General features: G+C 55.4%; 1 protein-coding gene across 1 annotated transcript; it reads left to right on the top strand.

The window, feature by feature from the left end:
- Positions 1-4,865: 4,865 nt before the first annotated feature.
- Positions 4,866-20,391, top strand: TYRO3 (TYRO3 protein tyrosine kinase). The gene is made up of 19 exons (XM_044229585.1): positions 4,866-5,051; positions 6,831-7,014; positions 7,253-7,353; positions 8,099-8,269; positions 9,741-9,827; positions 10,644-10,759; positions 12,325-12,502; positions 13,206-13,351; positions 13,944-14,088; positions 14,476-14,605; positions 14,686-14,786; positions 15,047-15,142; positions 15,428-15,508; positions 15,866-15,958; positions 16,395-16,516; positions 16,928-17,037; positions 17,226-17,385; positions 17,583-17,719; positions 19,904-20,391. The coding sequence occupies exons 1-19, from the start codon at positions 4,931-4,933 to the stop codon at positions 20,295-20,297; spliced, it is 2,673 nt and encodes an 890-aa protein (XP_044085520.1). The 5' UTR covers positions 4,866-4,930; the 3' UTR covers positions 20,298-20,391.
- Positions 20,392-21,355: the final 964 nt, after the last annotated feature.

Below are 21,355 nucleotides of genomic sequence, written 5' to 3'. Positions count from 1 at the left end.
TAGTTCCATCCACGTCATTGCAATTAGCAGGATTTTGGAGGTTTTTTGATGGCTGCATAGTATTCCATTGAATATACACATGCCACATCTTCTTTATCCATTCATCTCTTGTCAATTTTTAAAGTGAGCGCTACGCCTGATTTGGGGCTTGAACTCCGGACCCCAAGATCAAGAATCACATGCTCAACCTACTGAGCCAGCCAGGTGCCCCATTTCCCCTGTTCTTAACATTAACAGGTTACATTTGTTAGAATGAATGAACCAGCATGCCTGGTTGAGGGAACCAGGGAGCCTGCTTGAGATTCTCTTTCTCTTCTTCTGGCCCTCCCACCTCTTGTGTGTATGTGTGTATGCATGTGCTCCTAAGACTTGCTTTTAAAAACTCTAGGAAGGGGCGTCTGGGTGTCTCAGTCAGTTAAGCATCTGCCTTTGGCTCAGGTCATGATGGCAGGGTCCTGGAACTGAGTCCCACAACAGGGTCGCTGCTCAGCAGAGTCTGCTTCTCCCTCTCACTCTCCCATCTGTGCTCTCACTGTCTTTCTCTCTCTCTCTCTCACGCATACATGCATTAATAAATAAAATAAAATAAAATAAAAAGCCTAGGAAAACACCAAGAAATGGGACAATAGTAGACAATTAGCTAAGATAATCATTGAAGCAGAATGATTCATTATACTTTCCTCTCTATTTCTGTTTATGTTTAAAATATTTCATAATCGAAAGTTTTTTAGGGGCTGCTGAGTCGATTAAGCATCCAAGTCTTTTTTTTTTAAGATTTTATTTATTTATTTGACAGACAGAGATCACAAGTAGGCAGAGAGGCAGACAGAGAGAGAGAGGAGGAAGCAGGCTCCCCGCTGAGCAGAGAGCCTGATGTGGGGCTTGATCCCAGGACCCTGGGATCATGACCTGAGCCGAAGGCAGAGGCTTTAACCCACTGAGCCACCCAGGCACCAAGTATCCAAGTCTTGATCTCAGTTCAGGTCATGATCTCAGGGTCTCAAGTTCAAGCTCCACGTTCGGATCCACATCCAGCGTGGAGCCTACTTTAAAAAATAAATAAATAAAACAGAACCAGAAAAGTATCACTTGCCAGGCTGTAAAAAGGGTCAAAAAAGGAAACACAGACAGCTAGAGTGTATTCAAAGAAATACACTCACACTCACACATATATTTCCTTTGCCAGGTGACAAGGGCCCTCAGGGCCATCCCTAGGCGAAATTTTGAAGAGGACAATTTTTTTCTTTCATGTGTTCAGACCCATGTGCTGTTTCAGAAACCCCAAACTTATTGTTCTCTTCCGGCCTCCTCAGTTTACTTCTAGGAAAAAAGTCTGAGCATTTGAAAGTCCCTTAGTGACTGTACATCGAAGTTCTGTCTTTCCTAGGGATTCACCTTTCCACTCCATCTTCACTTGGGCAAGGCATTGCACTGATTCCGACTCGGGAATTTTAGGCAAGCAGTGTTCGGCAGGCACAGGGGCCATCCCCAGCACCCCTGCCATCACACTGGCAGGCAGTTTGCCTCCAAGCCCTGAAGGAGTGGCTTCCTGGCTTTCTCTAAAGGGATGTGGGGCACAGTCTGCAGCCTGCCCATTCCGGACGCGGCATGTCCCAACTCACCTCTTGAACCAGTAAGTAGTCCAGAAAGAATGGATCCTTGCTCACAGGGCAGCAAGACTACATTTGACCTCATGGCTCACCTTGGTTCCCTCATTCCTCCTCTTCCCTGAATGGAAAGCTGAAGCAGCTTCTTCCTGAGACTGATGGAAATTGCCATCAGGGGATTCTGCCACTATGGGCAGATGGTTTTTTGTTTGTGTGTGTGTTCGTTTGTTTGTTTTAGAGAGAGGGGGTGGGGAGAGGCAGAGGGAGAGGGAGAGAGAATCTCAAACAAGCTCCATGTCCAGCTCGAGGCCCCAGTGTGGGGCTTGGGGTTGGATCTCAGGACCCTGAGATCATGACCTGAGCTAGAAGTCAAGAGTTAGACACTTAATTGACTGTGCCACCCGGGTACCCCAAGCACATGGCTTATCTTTCCAGGTTTGTCTGTGTCTCCTCTCTATCCTTGGCCTCCTTGGGCAGGCCTGGATCATAAAAAGCAGAATGAGCAGATACCTACTTCACCCAAGAAGGGAGATGCCAGGGCCCAGCTCAGCTCAATCCACAATAAGGGGCTGCTGCTGGCCCTTCTTCTCCACTGTGGTCCCTTCTTACTCCCTTGGGGTAGATCATAGCTAGCTCTGGTTCTGTTCTGAGGAACTCCTGGGACAGCTCCTTCTGCATTTTATCAAATACATTTCCTGTTGATTTGATTAGTTTCCTTCGAAGCAATGCATTTATGAAAGGAAGGAAGATTTTGCAGGCATGTATTTGCACAGGCAGCCCACCTCCTTCAGTCACACACACACACACACACACACACACACACACACACACTTACTTTCTCCCCAACCACCCACAAAGTGTCAGTCACATTTAGAGTTTGCACAAATGCACACCCTCCCTCGTACATCACAATGCACACCCTCTCACCCACCTACACACTTCTTCCATAGAATCACACCTGCTCATATACCCTTAAAGCACGTTCCTATACCATGCTGAGAAAAAGAGAGAGAGAGAGAGAGAGGTTAGGAATGTGTTGCTACAGCTCAGAAAGGCAAGCACTCTGTGTGGGAACTAGAAAGTCAGAAGACCAGGACCCCACAGTCTCCCCTTCCTCCTGCAAATAGAAATACTAAGAATAGAGAAGGACTCGAGAGCAGGGGTAAAGAAAGCAGACTCAGAGCTCCTGGCCCCACCAGGAAAGCGTGCCGCCCCAGGGTAACAGTGATGTGCCTGAGGCCTGCACTGAGATAAGAATTTGTCTAGACTGTGAGCCCAGAAAGCAGTGGCATCCACGTGTCCAAAAAGCCTATTTGGACTGGTAGCTAAGGGTCATCCTCAGGCTTGGATACCCCATTGGAGCTCAGGAAAGGAAGGAAGAAATGAGGGGAGAAGGGAAGTGGAAGGTTGGGTTTGGGCTCTGTGTTCAACGTCCTCTGGGAGAGAGTCTTTCCAATGTCAACCAGAGTCAATAGGGAAGGCTTTCTTGCAATGGAAACTTGAAGTCCCCTGGAGAGGGGAGAGATGTGGAGAGGGCCCCAAGGGGTGATGAGTGCCCAAGTGCAGAGCTGCGGCAGCCACTTTGCCGCAGTAGCAAATAGGGCCCCAGTGCACCTGGCTTCAGCCCCAGACTGCTGTCTGCCTGCCCTGACCCGACTCAGCCCAAACTCTGTGGATTCTGGAACAGAACAAGTCTTTTCCTTTAAGAAAGGGTCCTGGAGCCCACCCACAGAACCCAAGGAAACTGGCAGAACGCCAAGCTACACTGAGACTTCAGGCCCCTGCCATCCAAGTCTGACAGCCCGCTGGAGTCTCTCCTGGTGTTGCCACCTGAGGGCGCCTGGAGCTGGGTCTGAGGCTGCTGCCAGCGCTGCTGTTGTTATCATTAGGATAATTAATAAGCACGCACTGACGGGGCCAAGTGGAGGAAGAGGAAGGCCCCTGCTGCTCATGAGAATCCCTGGAAAGATCCAGTGAGGCTGTGGGCGAACAGGGGACTGAGTAGCTCGTTCCTCCTCCCTTCCCAGGACTTCTGGAAAGGGCACTGGGGAGTAGGTTTCAGGGGACAAGGTAGAAAGGCAAGGGCTAGGGGAGGGGAAACACTTGGTAGGCTGCGTTTGGAACCTGCCTTGCATCTGCCTGACAGGATGTCTTTGGGCACAGCCCCCCCCCCCCCCCCCCCGCCCCGTGATTACTGGTTGTGGGGCAGGCCAAACTCTTGAGGCAATTATTCATTAATTTAACAGGCATCTGTCTGTTTATTTATGGAATGCCTACTATGTGCAAGGTGGTCTGCTAATAATAGCTGAGGTTTTATTGGATACTGTGAGGACACAGCCAACTTTCACACCATGTCCTAGGGGATGGGGGTGGGGAGCAGAAGCAGAGGAAGCAACTAGGAAGAATGATAGCCCCCAAAGATACGGACCATGGGGCTTTGGCCTGTGTGGTGTAGCAGTGGGGATGTCAGAGATAAAACGTGAGGATTACCAAAAAGATCCTGGAAAACTCGAGACCCGAGGCCCAAGATCCTGGAGGAAAAGGGGTGGGAAATGGAGCACGGATAAGGGAATTTTGGGTGAAAGACTCAAGAAAGAGGCAGGAAGGAGTGTTAGTCCAGTGGGGGGAGCCTTGAGTCACGATTTCGGGGGCTCTGACGGTTGGGAATTTAGGGGGTTGAGATGCTTCATGTCCTGAGATGGGGGACGGGATTCTGGCATCAGAGCCTGGACAAAAGTTGGGGTGCGAGAGGTTTTAGCGAGATTTGAAATCAAGATCTGGAGTGCTGGGTTTGAAAGGATGTTGGAGAGAGTTAAGGGAGAGGAGGGGCGTGGCTGAGTGCGCCACCCGGGCAACCCGGCCGATGCTCGGGTCGGCCTTGGGGAATCTGGTCCGGGGTCCCGCCGCTGTTGGGGAGGTCGGCGGGCGGGGGCCGGTCGGGCAGGCGGCGGCAGGGTAGGCGCTGGGAGCCAGCGGCTCGAGGCTCCGCGGGGGGGCGGTACGAGCCCAGGCTTGCGGGCGGGCGAGCTGGGGAGGAGGCGGCGGCTCGCAGAAGAACATGAATCAGCGGCGGCGGCGACGGCGGCGACTGCTGTGGAAGAACCGCGGTGGCCCAGCGGCGGCCCCGGGGACCCCGCGCTGCTGACGGCGGCCGGGGCGACTCGCAGCGGGCGCGGGTCTCGGAGGCGCGGGCCCCAGCGCCGCCCCCGGTCCGGCCCCCGCCCCTCCCGCGGCCCTCCTCTCCCGTCCCTCCTCCTCCGTCCCTCCTTCCTCCTCCCTTGTCGCTCGCGGGCCGGGCCCGGCATGGTGCGGCGTCGCCGCCGATGGCGCTGAGGCGGAGCATGGGGCGGCCGGGGCTCCCGCCGCTGCCGCTGCCGCCGCCGCCGCCGCCGCTGCTCCTGGCGGGTCTGGCCGCTCTGCTGCTCGCGGAGCCCGCGGCCGCAGGTAGGGGTTGGTCGGGAGGCGGCGGAACGCGGGGGGTTGCGGAGGGGCGCGGCCGGGTGGGCGCTCAGGGACCGCGGCGGAGCGAGCCCCGGGCCTGGGCGGGCGGGAGACTTGGGTGGGGGGACCCAAGCTGGAAGGCCGAGGCTTGGGGGCTGGGGGAGGGGGCGCAGCGCAGCGTCCGCTGCTGGTTCTCTGGCCGGAGCCCCACCCCCAACTTTCTCGCGTCCGGGGCTCTTCTGGAGGGGTGGAAAGGAAAGGAGTAGGGCTGTGGGCTGAATGGTCGGGGGAGGGGGGCGGTGTTAGGAACTGGATGTTCCCGCCTCGACGTATCTAGTTGTTTGCTTCCCCCCTCCCAGTCCTGGGGACCCCATTCTGCCCGCCTTACACAGGAAAGTCCCGCTCCGAAACCGCAGGGGCTGGACTCAGCGCCCAAGAGGCACACCTACACCATTTGGGCACAGGGGCTGTGAGGGTGCCCAGTCGCAGAAAACATCTGGACACATGCTAGTTCCTGTACTGAGAGCTTCCTGAACCCGGGAATGCTGGCGAGGATGGGCCGGAGCAAGGTGGCCGGTCCTTGTGGGGGTTATCCTTGTGTTCCCCCGTGGCCACTGAGACATTTGCGGGTGGTAGGAGCGAGTGCTCTCACCCTGCCTCTCCCAAGTTCACACGACACACCTATGGGACTGTTGGGTGTGTATGCGGTGTGAGGTTATCCCTCCTTGCCCCGTGACCTGCGCTGTGTCTCAGGCTAAAGCAGCAACAACAGAGCTGACACTTGATTTTGGGACTGAACTCCCTGCCATATGAGATAATCAGGGAAGGGAAGGCAGAGAGTGACAAGTATTTACAAGACGGGAAAGGTGTGTATCTCAGGATCAGAGAGCCCAGGAATTTGCCTAGAGTCTCACAGCAACGGCAGGATGAAGCACGACTGGATTCAGCCCTGTGGATAGTTCACCTGACCCTCTGCTTAAAAACACTCCGGGAGATAAGGAGAGGGGTGTGTGTGTGCGCATGTGTGTCTTGGCTGTCAACACCCGGAGGGTAGTGTTCCACAAAGTGGCTCCTGTTGGTGTGACAGTAGCTCAGGGGTCTTGGGCTCCCTCCTCAGGGCCCCTCCCCTCCTTCCTCCCTCCCACCTCCCTAGCACCCGCCCCTGCACACATTCAGGTATTAATAGAGCGGGTGGCTGCCAGGAAGGCTGCCATGTGTTTGATCTGACGTGGTTCTGCAGCCATATGTTCTCCACTTCAGGGGAGCACCCCCTCCTTCTCTTCCTCAGCCTCCTTTCTTTTGCTGGGGTAGGGTACAGGGGGATGCCAGCAGCAGTGTGAAGTCTGGCCAGACACCCTGGGCTGGCAGAGAGCTGGCCGCCTGTTGATCTCCATGGGTACAGCTGTCATTCCCAGGACAGTACCTGCCTTAGGTGTATAAGAGGGCCCCACCTTTTTAGCCTGGCTTGCCTGCCTTTTGGTGGTTGTGCTTGAACTTCACATCACCTCATCAAGAGGTGTGGGGAAAAGGTCACTTCCTTAGAGCTGGGGGGAACTTGGCAGTAGCAGAATTGGTGCCTGGAGAGCTTGTCATTTTCCTTCCTTCCCCCAGCCTAGGCCCAGGCCACCTTCCCGCCCACACTGTCCAACCTCTGTTTTCTTGACCATTAGCCGAGGATGAGCCCTCTGACCCAGAAACTAGGTTCTGGAAGCCGATGGGGGACATTTCCAGAGACAGTCTCCCTATCAAATGGGCTGACACCTTCTCCTTCCCACCTCTCAGGCCTGAAGCTCATGGGAGCCCCGGTGAAGCTGACAGTGTCTCAGGGGCAGCCGGTGAAGCTCAACTGCAGTGTGGAGGGAATGGAGGAGCCGGAGATACAGTGGGTGAAGGATGGGGCTGTGGTCCAGAGTGTGGATCAGGTGTACATCCCAGTCAGTGAGCAGCACTGGATTGGCTTCCTCAGGTGCAGGACGGTGGGGGAGGGTGTGGCATGCCAGCCTGGGGGCAAGTTGTGCTTTTTCCTTGGGCTTGGGAGCTGGGGGCAATGCTGATGCCCAGCGGTGTGGTTTTTTTTTTTTAATTTGGCAACCTAAGGAAACTTCCAGAAGTGGGGGCAGGCTCAATCCACTGAGTCTGCCCAGCATAGCTGCGCCGCCTCCCCCCCCACCCTAGGAGGTGAGCCTGGTATCCTGTTTCCACAGCCTAAAGTCAGTGGAACGCTCTGATGCAGGCCGGTACTGGTGCCAGGTGGAGGATGGGGGTGAAATGGAGACCTCCCAGCCAGTGTGGCTCACAGTAGAAGGTGAGGAAGCAGAGACATGGGTGGGCATGTGGGCCTGATGCATATGCTGCTAGTGACCACACCTGTTCGGAAGAAAGTTCAGTGGAAGTTGATTTGCCCCGTTGCCCTCTGGAGCCTGATTGCACCAGGCTCCAGGCCTACCCCAGACATGGGAAGACCCTACTCACTGGAGTCTGGGTATTTCACAGCTAAGGGGCAGTAAGGACCTCCAGTCTATGGGGTGCAGTAAGTTTCAGTTGTCTGAGCCACAAGCCTAAGCACCCATCTGGGGCTGGACCCTGTTCTGCCAAGTGGCCAGGCCAGGAGGGGGAGGCGGGCTGGGGGAGGGGAGGAAGGATCCGCAGCTGTGGGAGCTCAGAGCTGTTCAGCCCAGGAAAACAAAGTGACTAAGAAAGTAACAAGGGCCCCTGAACGGGATCTGGGAACTCTGCTAAGGCTTCCGCCCACTCCCCCTCCCTTTCTGACCCTCCCCCAGCTCCTCACCCTCTGCCTCCTCCCCTGCTCTGAGAAGGCTGTTGGAGCAGGTCTGGAAGAGCCCAAGGGGACAGCATAAAGGGTATTCCTAAGATGCCCAAAGAAGAGAAGCTCCCCGGTCAAGCTAGCCACTGTTTGGCGGTTGACCCAATCCTAAGGGGACCTGTAGGACCTTCTGCATAGAGGACTGTAAATGGTAGCAAACTTGTGGTTTGGGTAGTTGGAAACCGGGAAGGGGCAAGGTTCATTCCCCAAACCCCTTTCTCCTTAGGTGTGCCATTTTTCACTGTGGAGCCAAAAGATCTGGCAGTGCCACCCAATGCCCCTTTCCAACTGTCTTGTGAAGCTGTGGGTCCCCCCGAACCTGTTACCATTGTGTGGTGGAGAGGAGGCACGAAGGTTGGGGGACCTGCCCCCTCTCCTTCTGTTTTAAATGTAACAGGTGAGCAGCCGCAGGAGGGGGTTTGAGTAGGGGTGGTGAGACTGGGCAGTGTGCAATCTGTAAATCACCAGGTCTGTTGTTGTGAGTGTCTGGAGCCCACCGGGGGGCCTGGGGACGTGAGCTGCACCATTACTAAGCTGGTTAGTCAGGTGTGCAGGGCTGGCCAGGTGAGCTGATTAGCGGTGATCCTACCGGGTGTGCTCGAGGCCACTGGAGCCTCTTTCCGTCCTACACAGTAGCTCCGGCCGTGCACAGCTGGCCCTGGGAGAGGAGTCATGTGAAACCAGGGGCACCCATTTCCCCCACCCCTCCCAAGGGAAGGAGCCAGGAACCAGCCCACGCAGAGCTAGCAGGAGTGTCTGGCCGACTTGCCTAGAAGACAACAGTCTAGGGCTGCAGAGTGGGGAATGGCAGGGAGAAGCAAAAGGAGGGAGGTGCAGCACAAAGAAACAGGAGCTTCCTCTCCTAATGGCCCTTTCCAGAAATTTCTAGACATTTTCTCAAACAACTGTATTTATCCATACCTCCACGCAGCTAGACCCAAAGCAGCAACACCTGCACACCCACCTGGGTCCCAAGACCCTCAGGCATTTAACGAGGCTTGTGAGGCTCACTTGTGAAATGAAGCTAATGTTCCTGGTCGAGGCTTGAACTGACTCAAGAAGTTGGGAGTCTGAGCTGGGTCTCACATGCTGGATGGTGGGAGGGATAGGTATGGATGTGTCAAGTCCCCAATACGAATCTTGAGAAGAGGTGGGCTGGGGGGTCTGTTCAGGAGGTGCTGGGTTGGAGCCCATGAGAGGGAAGGTTCGGTTCAGTTCTCTCCAGATGTGTGTGGTTGGGACCCTCCCCGGCAGCCCGCAAGATAATAAGCACTCACTGAACTCCTACTCCACACACCACACTGTGCTAGGCACCACGGGGGATCTCCGGAATACAAAAGAAATAGAAGCCATCAGTCCAGCCCCCAAGGAATTAGTGTAATTGGGGAGACAAGACACATGCATAAGGAGCTGAGAACTATTGCAGGGCAAAGAATGCAAATCAACAACGATAGGGCTGCCGTGTAGAGCAAACTGAGAAGGCTCTGGAATGTGCAGTAGAGGCGTGAACAGAGAGGGGAGGCAGCTTTGTGCCATATGTGGGAGGTGGGATCGAGGCGGGGGGGGGTAGTATAACCTTTCTTGGGTGTTTCATGTGTGCCACACACTTCAGGTGAATTCCCTCATTTGGTTTGCACAATTCACCCAGTGTTGGAGATGAGAAGACAGAGCACCAGCACTGGGTATAGCCAGGCTCGTTAGACTCCAGAGTCCCTGGTCGTACACAGTGTCTAGCCCCTTCCTCTGACTGGAGGGACTAACAGGATATTCACATCCAGAGCCTGCATAAACCCCATTCCCTGGTCCCAGGCTGAATGGGAATTGCTGCTTGGGGGTGGGGGGTGCTGACTGAGGTTTTGTGGCATCAGGGGTGACCCAGAGCACGGTGTTCTCCTGCGAAGCTCACAACCTTAAAGGCCTGGCCTCTTCTCGACCAGCCACCGTTCGCCTTCAAGGTAGGAGGACTGGCGGGAGGGAGGGTGAGTGAGGCAGGGGCCAGGGGCGTGCGCAGCAGATGGAAGTACAAAATCATTTGGTGTTGTTCCCTGTTCCGCCTTCCCGAGGCCCTGCTGGGATCTGAGGGATGAAGGGTTAATTGGCAGAGCTCCATCCCTAGTGAGAGCACCTGAGACCCTGCCATGGCTGAGATGAGAATAGAAACCTGACGTCACAGCAGATTTCCCATCACGAAGCAGAGTCCTTGGGAGGGAGGCAGAGAGGGAGGTGGAGAGGGAGCCAGCAGGAGATGGTCAGGGCTCATGCCCAGCCTTGCTTCTGCCAGTCACAGTGGAGGGAATGGGGCTGGGGAAAACGGCCTAGCAGGATAGCAGAGATCCAAAGGGTTGGTATGCATAAAGGGAGAGAAGATGGGAGGGAGGGAGCCAGTGTGTGGGGGAATGGGTTGTGGCTGTAGGGGCTGCCTCTCATTTGTCTCTCCCAAGGCGAAGGTACTGTGCCCCCCACCACTGCGTCCCCACCACACCCACTATCTTATCTTACTCCTTGGTCAGATAGGGGCCCTGATTCAGAGAGAGGCAACTTCTCCCCACAGCCAGCCGACACACTCCCTGGTATGAGCAGCTCTCCCCCACTGGCTTCTTGGCTTGTTTCTAATTGTAGTTCTGGGAGTGCTGAGTAGCCATTGTCAGGTGTGGGGGGAACCACCCCAGACCTCAGGGAGGGACTTGAGGCTTGATGCCCCTGCTTTCTGCTTCCTCCTGTCCTTCCCAAGCACTGAAGTCCAGGGTGCTGACTGTCCCTCCTGTCCACAGCACTGCCTGCAGCCCCCTTCAACATCACAGTGACGAAGCTCTCCAGCAGCAATGCTAGTGTGGCCTGGACGCCAGGTGCCGATGGCCGGGCCCTGCTCCAGTCCTGTACGGTCCAGGTAGGGAGCTGGGGGGACAGGCTCTCCTGGCCATGTTCCTTCTGTGGCTGCCTCGATGGTGCTCCGTTCGCAGTGGTATCCCATTGACCTACACTTGTCCGCAGGGCTGGGTCCCTAGCTCTCTCCAGGTGTTGCTGTCCCCTTTACCAGGAACAGCCCAGCCTGCCCCTTCCCACAGGGTGCTCTGGCCAACAAGTAACTGGGCAAATTGTCTCAAACCCATACATTCTTCAGGCGGGAAAGCAGATCACTAGAGCAGATTTGAGATGCCTTGGAGGGGTGTTTCTTCTGTCGGCAAAACCCCAAACCTTTGATTTAGCTGATACTCTCCTTCCCCATCCCCTGACTCATGCCAAAAAGAACAAGGCGATTGGAGGGGGTTCGAAGCCCCAGAGAGTAGAAAGCCTGGGTGAGGTGATACCAAAAACAAGAGGCAATGCAACCTTGTTTATTTTCATCTGTTTACTCAAAGGTATTTAAGGATCGCCTTTGAAACTGTTGTAGCCAGTTCCCCCAGGCAGGAGAGGCCCCTGCTCTGGGCTGGACAATTTGGAGGACCCTGCTCTGGCCCTCCTTTGGCTGCATTCCTTGCCTCTGGGCAAGGAGGCTGTAGAGACTAGGGGATATGCCCATCTAGATCTTGAGGCTACCTGCCCCTGCTTCTCCCAACTGCCACCCTATACCATTTTCTAGATACTCAAGACCTCCTCCCTATAATCCCCAGTCTGCTTCTAGGACCTGTGTAGGCCTTTTCCCTGGTCTGTCCTTAGGAGGGCTTGGTTTGTGCACCTCAGGTACATTCCTTAGGGGAGTCAGTATGCAGGCAGCACTGTCCATACCCGTGCATTTGGTGTTCCCCTGGGTATAGACCCTTGGCCCACAGGCTGGCTTTTCTTATGCCACCACATTCTGGCTTGGGAATCCCAGGGATTAGGGGATTATAAATGCAAAACTGATCTTCCAGCTTGTTTTGAAGCTTTATTTGTCCATATTCCATCATAGGAAATATTTTGTTTAATAATTTGTTAGCTGATTCTAACATTTACATACTTAGCCACATGGTATGTGGCTTTCCATTTGTATTCTTATGGTGGGCGTCCTAAAAAATGTGAGGTGAAGGTCTGGTTCACGATGCCCCTAGAGTCCCAGTTACTCTGCCCTTGAGAAACTGACTCTTTCGCACTGGCATGTAGTTATAATAAATGGGAGCTCTTCTAACTGAGTTATGTACCAAGCGAGAAAGGGTATGGGTTTTCTGGAGTAGTTGGCAAAGTCCTTGGCAGAAAAAGTGGGGTTTGCACTGAGTTTTAAAAGATGAGTTGGGCTTTGCTAGGAAGAGCAGTTCCGGGCCAGGGAGCAGCATTTGCAAAGGCGTGGAGGCGAGGATCCTTGTGTTACTAGAGTGGGGGCAGGCGGGAGGGGGTGGGTTGCAAGTGTTTGCTGATAGGTTTAGAGGAGGCATTAACTCAAGATACACCCCCCTTCCTGGGCCCCCTGCTCCCACCCAGGCCTGTCCCACCTTCTGTCTCCCTCCTCTTCATCGTTCTTTTGCTGTTCTTCTGTAGGTGACACAAGCTCCAGGAGGCTGGGAGGTCCTGGCTGTGGTGGTCCCTGTGCCACCTTTTACCTGCCTCCTCCGGGACCTGGCACCTGCCACCAACTACAGCCTCAGGGTACGCTGCGCTAACGCCTTGGGGCCTTCTCCATATGCTGACTGGGTGCCCTTTCGGACGAAGGGCCTAGGTAAGAGACTTAACGGGGCGGAGTGGCTGGGCAGGGCCCGAGTGGGGAAAAGGCAATGTTGGCTTCAGTTCTGAAGGAAGTTGCTGGAGAGAGAGGTTACCTGAAGGGAGGGTCCTGCCTCCTCCAGCAAACACCCAAGTGTCTGCTGCATACCTATGAACTAGATGAATCCCGCCCTTTCCCCTGCAGCGTTAGTTCTAGGGAGTGGAGCAAACATGCAAATTAGGAAAGATCTGATAGTATGGCGAGGAAGAGTGCTCCCAGGGTGGAAGAGTGCTCCCAGGGTGGTCTAGGCATACGGCATAAAGAGAAGTTTGATAAGGAACAAGCCATACTGGGGCTAGGGGAAATCACTGTGGAAGATGGCACGGGAAGTGCAAAGTTCTGTGGCAGGAACTTGCTTGGAGTTCTCTTAGCAATTGCTGAGCGTTGGTGGGACTATGAGGGGGAAAGGGTGAAGGATGCTGCTGAGGCAGTAACTAAGAGCAGCGCTGTACCTAGTGGGGTGCTGTGGGGCCTGCCATTGTTCACCTCTCCTCCACAGGACCAAAGGTGAGAGCAGTCAGAACTGGGAGGCCGGTTCTAACCCATACCTGTAGCTGTCTGAGCTGTGTAGCTCTTGAGAGTTGGTTCCAAAGACTAGCATGGGATAGTGATGGTGGGGAGGGCAGGGCTCTTAGCGGTATTCTGTCTTTGGGTACAGCCCCAACCAGCGCTCCCCAGAACCTCCATGCCATCCGCACAGACTCAGGCCTCATCCTGGAGTGGGAAGAAGTGATACCTGAGGGCCCTTTGGAAGGCCCCCTGGGACCTTATAAATTGTCCTGGGTTCAAGACAACGGCACCCAGGTAAGGGGAGATAAATCTCAACTCTCCAAGGGCACCAGAGTGAGCTTTCAGGGCTCAAGACCTTCAGAGCTTCCAAATGGCTGTCCTTGGTGGGCCCCCGGACTTTGGTGGGCTGGGCTTCCCAGCATCCCAGAGAGTGCACTTTTCCCCACCTTCCCCTGCAGGCTTCCCTCCTTATTGGATTGTCTCCTGTTAGAATTGCATCCGGTGGTGACCATTTCATTTGTAAAGCAGGAAGCGCATTCCTGAACAAACTGGGGGAGGGCACAGATAAGGCTCTTATCCCCAGCCTGGTTCCTTCCAGCACCGCACCCCTCCCAACAACCCAACCACGTTCGTGTGTGTCGTCCCCCGTCCGTCCGTTCCGTCGTCCCCCCCCCCCCAGCAGGGACTGAGCCTTGTTTGTGTTCAGGGGAGGCTTCTGCAGCCTGGAAGGGGAATGTGATACTCAGCAGGTTGTGTTCCTGGGGTCCCTGAACCCACAGTGTCCCTTGCCTCCTGGGTTCCTAGCTAGGCCACTTTCTGCATTCAGGCCTCTCTGAAGGCCTCCTCCTCTGACTCAAATGTGGGATGGGGCTTTTCCTGGCTCTAGGGTGAGCTGACAGTGGAGGGGACCAGGGCCAACTTGACAGGCTGGGACCCGCAGAAGGACCTGACTGTGCGTGTGTGCATCTCCAATGCAGTTGGCTGTGGGCCCTGGAGTCAGCCACTGGTGGTCCCTTCGCATGACCATGCAGGTGAGGCCTGTAGGGGAAGGGCAGATGGGTCATGGCTTTCAGGGGCAGCCTAGATTGGTGGGAGGAGCTGGGCAGAACCTGTGCTCCTAATAGATCCAAAGACTTAACTGTTGAGGCCAGGATTGGTATTTGAACTATATGCACTTCTCCTCCCTCTGCCCCAGCACTAGCATAGAAGTCCCTGGTAGATTTGTAGGTTCCAACAGCCAGGGCCTGTCACTGACAGGGTAGGAACTCTTGGGGCTTCCTTTGGGCCTTCTTTCCACTTGGGACCTTTGTGGACTCAAGAGAACCTCTTGTCCAGGCCAGATGGCCATCACTGGAAAGTTCTACAGGGACTCCTTTTGTCAGCCTCGCTCATGCCACTGGCTCTGTCTCCTCCCATAGGCCAACAGGGCCCTCCCCATAGCCGCACATCCTGGGTGCCTGTGGTCCTGGGTGTGCTGACAGCCTTGGTGACAGCCGCGGCCTTGGCCCTCATCCTGCTTCGAAAGAGGCGGAAGGAGACACGGTTCGGGTAAGGGGGTAAGGATGAGGGAAAAGCAAGAGGTGACAGACGACCTTGGAGCTGACTCCGACTCTGGGGTTTCCCCTTAGGCAAGCCTTTGATAGTGTCATGGCCCGTGGGGAGCCAGCCGTTCACTTCCGGGCAGCCCGGTCCTTCAATCGAGAGCGGCCTGAGCGCATCGAGGCCACATGTGAGTATGGAAATCTTAGGAAACATGGGGTGCCTTCATGTCCCTAGCTATATTCTTTTTGCTGGCTCAGGGGTTTGGCCAGTGTGTCTGAGCATCCATGAGTCCTGAGCACACAACAGTGAAAAGAAACACAGACCTACCCTCATGGAGATTTACCATCCTGGCTGTGGGAGAGCCAAATGAAGCTCAAGTCTACTCTGAGGGCCGAGACTGGGGTGCAGGTCAGGAGCCCAGGAGGCTCCTCTTCTCTCTCCCCACAGTGGACAGCTTGGGCATCAGCGATGAGCTCAAGGACAAGTTGGAGGACGTGCTCATCCCTGAGCAGCAGTTCACCCTGGGCCGGATGTTGGGCAAAGGTGTGTGGGGCTGCGTGGGGGTTAGCTGAGTGGAGGTTGTCTTCGATGGCTCCACGTGCTTTGAGGGTGTGGGCTTGGGGCAGCTCCTGTGAACAGGATATGCTTGAAGACTCCTGAGTGTGGGCTGTTTGGGGGAATGGTGGCTGGAGATGCAGACAAGGGTGTCTTCCTGCAATGGCCTAGAGTCTAGTGATTTGTGTCCCTGAGGAGGGTCATCTTAGAGAAAAGGGGTTGGGGGAGGGCGGTAGGGCAAGGACCCTCACCGCTGTTTGGATCTGTTCCTAGGAGAGTTCGGTTCAGTGCGGGAGGCCCAGCTGAAGCAGGAGGATGGCTCCTTTGTGAAAGTGGCCGTCAAGATGCTGAAAGGTGAGTGGAGAGTAGAAGACACGGAGTGAGGTGTGGCAAAGGTGACTGAGCCAGAAGTAGGCTCTGCTGTGCCCCTAGACTTTCCAAGAAGAGTGAGTTAGTACTAACTAGGATGCTGCCTGTGCCATGTGAATAATTCAAAAGCATAAACCCACACACATTTGTGCCCTCGCCTTTGCTTTCTGCCATCAGCAGTGACTGTGCTCTGGGCTCCTTCAGGGTGATTACAGCTATCCGAACCAAAGGGAAGACTGTTAGCAAGTGGAGAAATGGTTGGAGAGCCCCACTGCATGTGGACTTAGACCAGAATTGGGGGCACATCTCCCTTCTTTCCTCCCTGCCATCCTTTTCTTCCAGCTGACATCATTGCTTCAAGTGACATTGAAGAGTTCCTCAGGGAAGCGGCTTGCATGAAGGAATTTGATCACCCACATGTGGCCAAGCTTGTTGGTGAGCTCCCTCCTGAGGGGCGACAGATAAACAATAGGGCTAAAAGTGTGCTCCCCCAAGGTGGGAGGGCAGCCTGTAGGAGAGAAGTTCGGACTTAGCTGGTGAGTAAGCAGGGAGCAAAATCACAAGGAGGGTCCTGGCTGAACTCTGATCCCCCTCCAGGTAAGGGGTTTATTGTGTGGGGCCTGTACCAGAGGTCTACACTGGAAGACTGCTCATGTGAACAGAGGAGAAGGAGGGGACAAGTAGATGCTGCAGAGATCTGGGGGCAGCCACATCTTAGGTGGTCACCAGTAGGTAGGCCAGTGTGGACTTACAGAGAGGGAAGTAACAGAGTTAGGGCTGAAAGTAGGACCTAGCAGGTGGGAAACTCATGCAGACCCCTGAGCCATCTCTTGACTTCTGTGCCCTGCTCCTGACTCTCTCTTGTCCCCAGGGGTGAGCCTCCGCAGCAGGGCCAAAGGTCGTCTCCCCATCCCTATGGTCATTTTGCCCTTCATGAAGCACGGGGACCTGCACGCCTTCCTGCTCGCCTCCCGGATTGGGGAGAATCCCTTTGTGAGTGCCTGGGGTGGACTGGCTGGGAGTTGGAAAGGGACAAAGACCCTGGGAGAGAGTTTGGCTTGGTGGGCAGGGCCGATCAAGCTGGTTAGGAAGAGAGGCAGCCTGGCTTTGACCCTTTTGATGTTAGAAGGCTTCCTTCTCCCTCACAAAGCGCTGCTGAGAATTTTAGGCCGGGTCAGGGCCATTCTGGGAGAAGAGACCTCTGGAGCTCTGTTCTGGGAGTGTCTTGATTCTGGGATGTTCCATCAGGTCTCCCAAAACTTCTTTGCCTTGGGAAGCCCCGCTAAGTCCCCTCCTTTCAGTAATCCCAAGTCTTTAGGCTTTCTGGCCAGGGAACCCCCTTCATCATACCCTGCCTGGGTAGGTGAGCAAATCGGGCCCGAACTTGCCCTGTCTGCCCACCAGAACCTGCCCCTGCAGACCCTGGTCCGGTTCATGGTGGACATCGCCTGTGGCATGGAGTACCTGAGCTCCCGGAACTTCATCCATCGAGACCTGGCTGCTCGGAATTGCATGTATGTGAATTCTAGAGGGCTCTGGGGTGGGGATCAGGGGGCGGGGACGGAGCAGCTTGTGACAGACAGGAGGACTAGCTTATGGTCAGCTCTCACCTGGGACAGTGCGTGCTGTGTGTGGGGACAGCTGGGGAGCCAAGATGCCATAGTTCTGTAAGGCTGACTCCATCCTCCAACACCCCTCACAGGCTGGCAGAGGACATGACAGTGTGCGTCGCCGATTTTGGGCTCTCCCGGAAGATCTACAGTGGGGATTACTATCGCCAGGGCTGTGCCTCCAAATTGCCTGTCAAGTGGCTGGCCCTGGAGAGCCTGGCTGACAACCTGTATACGGTGCACAGTGACGTGGTAAGTTGGGTGGCACAGTGAAGTCTGGTGGGGATGCCGGCAGTGTGGCCGGCCCCGTAGAGTCCTCAAGAACCTAGCCTGGTCCCGTCTTTGGGCTTGGGCTGCCCCCTTAGAGCCCTGAGGTATGTTCGGCTTAGGGCTCTGCCCTGCCCAGGAAACCTAGTGACATCGCCCCTCCAAACTTGCTTCCATCCCAGTGGGCCTTCGGGGTGACCATGTGGGAGATCATGACTCGTGGGCAGACGCCGTATGCTGGCATTGAGAATGCTGAGATTTACAACTACCTCATCGGCGGAAACCGCCTGAAACAGCCTCCGGACTGTATAGAGGATGTGTGAGTGCCCTGGGAAGGGGATTTGGGGAGGAAGGAATTTGGGGTTTCAGGTGCTGGCTGCTGCCACAGCTGCTGGTCCAGTAGGAGCCCAGAACCTCAACTGGACCTTTTGTTTAATGTCCTTGTCATTAGAGGGAGGACCAACCCCCACCCCAAGCTGCCTCTTCCTCTGCCACCTCCCTGTTTTCTTTCTTTCCCCCTTTCCCATCCTGTCATATTTTTGTTCCACCTTTTCTTACACTCTGGCTCTATTTTCTCCACTTTCCTGGAAGAACCAGGAACCCCAAGGGCAGAAGGTACAGAGTTGAGCAATAGCGCACGATTCTGTCACCTTCTTCCCACCCCCACTCCTTCTCAGTCCCCAGCTCGTCTAAGAAAACCTCCCAGGCTGAGCCCTCCCTCCCCCTCAGAGAAGACTGCACCAGGGCAAGAAAAAACTGCTGCTGTATTACATTCCTCCGTTAGACAAGGAGGGGGTGCGGGGGTGCGGGAGGCTGGCCTCTTCTTAAGGGAGTGGAGAGACCCAAGATGCTGGGGAGAAGGGAACTGCCTTCTTCCCTTTCTGAAAGCCTGGAGCCCTTGGGAGCGGGGTAGGGTCGGGATACCCTCCCAACCAGGGGAGGGTTGTAAACTCCTCGTGACTGGAAGACTAGCATTAGCTGGGTAGTTTACAGGCATTCTTTCAGGTAATCCCCTTCTCACCCTATAAGGAAAAGACTCTCATTATTGCTATTTTGTAGATGAGAAACTAAGATTAAAGAGGTTAAGTAACTTGGCCAAGGTCACACAGCTATTAAGTAGCTGAGTTGGGATGTGAACCTAGATCCCTGTGATTTTAGAATAGGTGCCTCTTAACGATGACGCCAGACATACTTTGTCCGTTCTAGTGTTGTATTTCCCACCCTGTGCAAGCCAGAGTTTCCCTGTGGCCCTGGAGGACGTTTTCGCTAGTACCAGGGGGAGATAGTCCACAGTGATCCGGGGAAGGAATCTGCTCCCTATTTCTTGCTGTGGGCCAAGAACAGGGACAGGCACAAGAAGGCCCAGCCTGAATGGCAGGGTCCTCTTTCTCTAGGGCAGTGGGTTTGAAGTTGGAAGGTTTAAAGGAGATCCTGGACTGTGGATGAGAGGGAGATCTGAGGGTGAGAGCCAGACCCTACCCCTCCTCCTTGAGCACAGCTCAGGGCGTGGCAGAGGCAGGAGCTCAGGTCTCCCTGTAGTTGCAGCCTGCTTGGGCATCTGGAGCAGCAGAGGTTCCACTGGGCATCGGGGACCAGGCCCCAGCTCATCTTCCTCCTGGGCCAGAGCTAGTGTTGTCAATAGGGCGGGTGCTGGCCTCCTACCAGCCTGCCTGGTGGACAGGCGCCAATTGGCTCCTAGCACAGCCTTGACAATGTAGCCCAGCTGGGCCACATCCCCATGGCCCCGGACCATTTCCATGGACTCTTCGATGTCTGGCACCATTCCGCCCATCACTGGGGGCCTCTGTCAGGAGGGCCAGTGAGTGGGACAGTGTTTGGGGCTTCTGTTTGTGGGCACAAGAGAGTCAGGCATTTGCTCTGACTGCATCTGTTCTCAGTCCTCTTCCATTAGTTCTTTTTTTTTTTTTTCCTTAAGCCTGAGGCGTTCCCCTGGAACAGGAATAAGACCTCAGGGAATCTGTAAGGCTCCTGAAAGTGTGTGTAAAAAGTGTTCCTTCCCCAGGGGAGAGGGCTAGAAGCTTTTCTACATACAAAGATGTCCATGAATAATGAAGATTTAAGTCATCCTGAGTGGGTGGGGATTTAGGACAAAGGGTAGCTGTTCAAATCCTTGCCATTAAAATAACAGTGACTCCTGCCAGGTTCTGCAAAGCAAAAACACTCCTCATCCCCCCCCCCCCACGTTGCCTAGGACAGAGCCAGCTCCATCACTTTCCACCTGTGTGACCTTGGTTGAGGTTCTTAACCTCTCTGGCCCTCAGTTTCCACAGTGGTAAAATAGGACTGATTTATTCCACAGGGTTATGGTGAGAATTAAATAGTAAATGTAAAATACTTAGACGAGGGCCTGATACAAAGTAAGTATGGGCTCCGTATGGGCGTGTTTAGGAAAAGTTTTCCAAATCCTGTTTCTGTAGGCTTAAGGGGTCCCTGCCTCCCCTTGTGGTTTCTTACTGCCTCCCCTCCTGCTTCTCTCTCCCAGGTATGAGCTCATGTACCAGTGCTGGAGCGCCGACCCCAAGCAGCGGCCGAGCTTCACATGCCTGCGGATGGAGCTGGAAAGCATCCTGGGCCACCTGTCCGTGCTGTCCACCAGCCGGGACCCCTTGTACATCAACCTGGAGAGAGCCGAGGAGCCGGCCGAGGGAGGCCCCCTGGAGCTGCCTGGCGGGGACCAGGCCAGCAGCGGGGCCGGGGATGGCAGTGGTGTAGGGGCAGTGGGGGGCACCCCCAGTAGTGACTATCGGTACATCCTCAGCCCTGGGGGGCTGGCCGAGCGGCCCAGGCAGGAGGAGCAGCAGCCGGAAAGCCCCGTGGGTGAGGCCCAGAGGCTGCTGCTGCTGCAACAAGGGCTACTGCCCCACAGTAGCTGTTAGCCCACAGGTGTCCGGGGCCATGCTGCTGGCCGATGAAGCCCCGGCTGACCCTAGCCCAGGCAGCATGGCGAGGAGGCTCCTGTGGTAGTCCTCCCGAGCTGCGCTGGAAGCCTGGACTGACCAAATGGCCCAATCCCAGTTCTTCCTGCGGCCACTCTGGCCTGCCTGGCATTAGTTCAGGCCTTGGCTGGGTGGAGGTGGGCCAGGCCTGGTTGCCTAAACCCAGGCAGCTGGCAGGAGGGGGTGGTTATGTTTCCATGGTTACCATGGGTGTGGAGAGGAGTTGGGGGAGGGTAGATCCAGCCCTGTGGGCCCCTACTCTCTGGCCCAGCGGCGCCTGCTGCTTCAGTGCATGCATTGAGGTGTCTCTGACCGCCCCCCCCACGGGGGGCCCAGCCCTGCCTGTGCTTGGGGTTCAAGTGTGCGGGTTGCTGCTGCTCACAGAGAGATGCCCTTGTGTTACTCGCCTGGAGGTGAGAGTTGGTAAGGGTTTGATGCAGTCAGGTCCCAAGTGCTGCTGTAGGAGGCAGTGGGGCACTCTCAGGTCTGAGTCTGCATCCCCTTCCTGATGACCCATCCCACCTAGGCCAGGAGTCATGTGCAGCTGACCAGGTCACAGCAAGGCATGCTGAATTTCTGCAGGCTACTGTTTGCTTAGCCTGTAAAGGTAGTCCACCCAGCCCAGCAAGAGGAAGGGGTGCTGTGGGCCCTGCCCAGGAACGCGAGAGGCCAGAGAGGAGTCCCGAGCCCCTCTTTACGCCCTCCCACAGTCTGTCTGAGCATGCTACCAAATCCCAAAATATCCTAAGACTAACAAAGGCAGCTGTGTCTGAGCTCAGTCCTTCCACGCAGCATCCCTTAGTCCCAATTTTCCCTCTCACTGGAGACCCTCTTCTGTCCCAAGTCTCCAGATACAGAGAGAATATAGGCCTGATGGCTGGTGTGGATGAGAGGGAGTTACTGGAGCCTAGACCCCAGTCCTGGCTAGGGGAGCCCCCAGATTGCATGGGGCAGGCCCCTGCTGTTAGGGATATTTCCAAGCCGTTAGAAGCTGTTTA

This window comes from Neovison vison, chromosome 13 (assembly GCF_020171115.1).
Source record: "Neovison vison isolate M4711 chromosome 13, ASM_NN_V1, whole genome shotgun sequence".
Taxonomy (NCBI): Eukaryota; Metazoa; Chordata; class Mammalia; order Carnivora; family Mustelidae; genus Neogale; species Neogale vison.
Note: the sequence above shows the minus strand (reverse complement) of the source record. Positions and strands in the feature narration are given on the sequence as shown.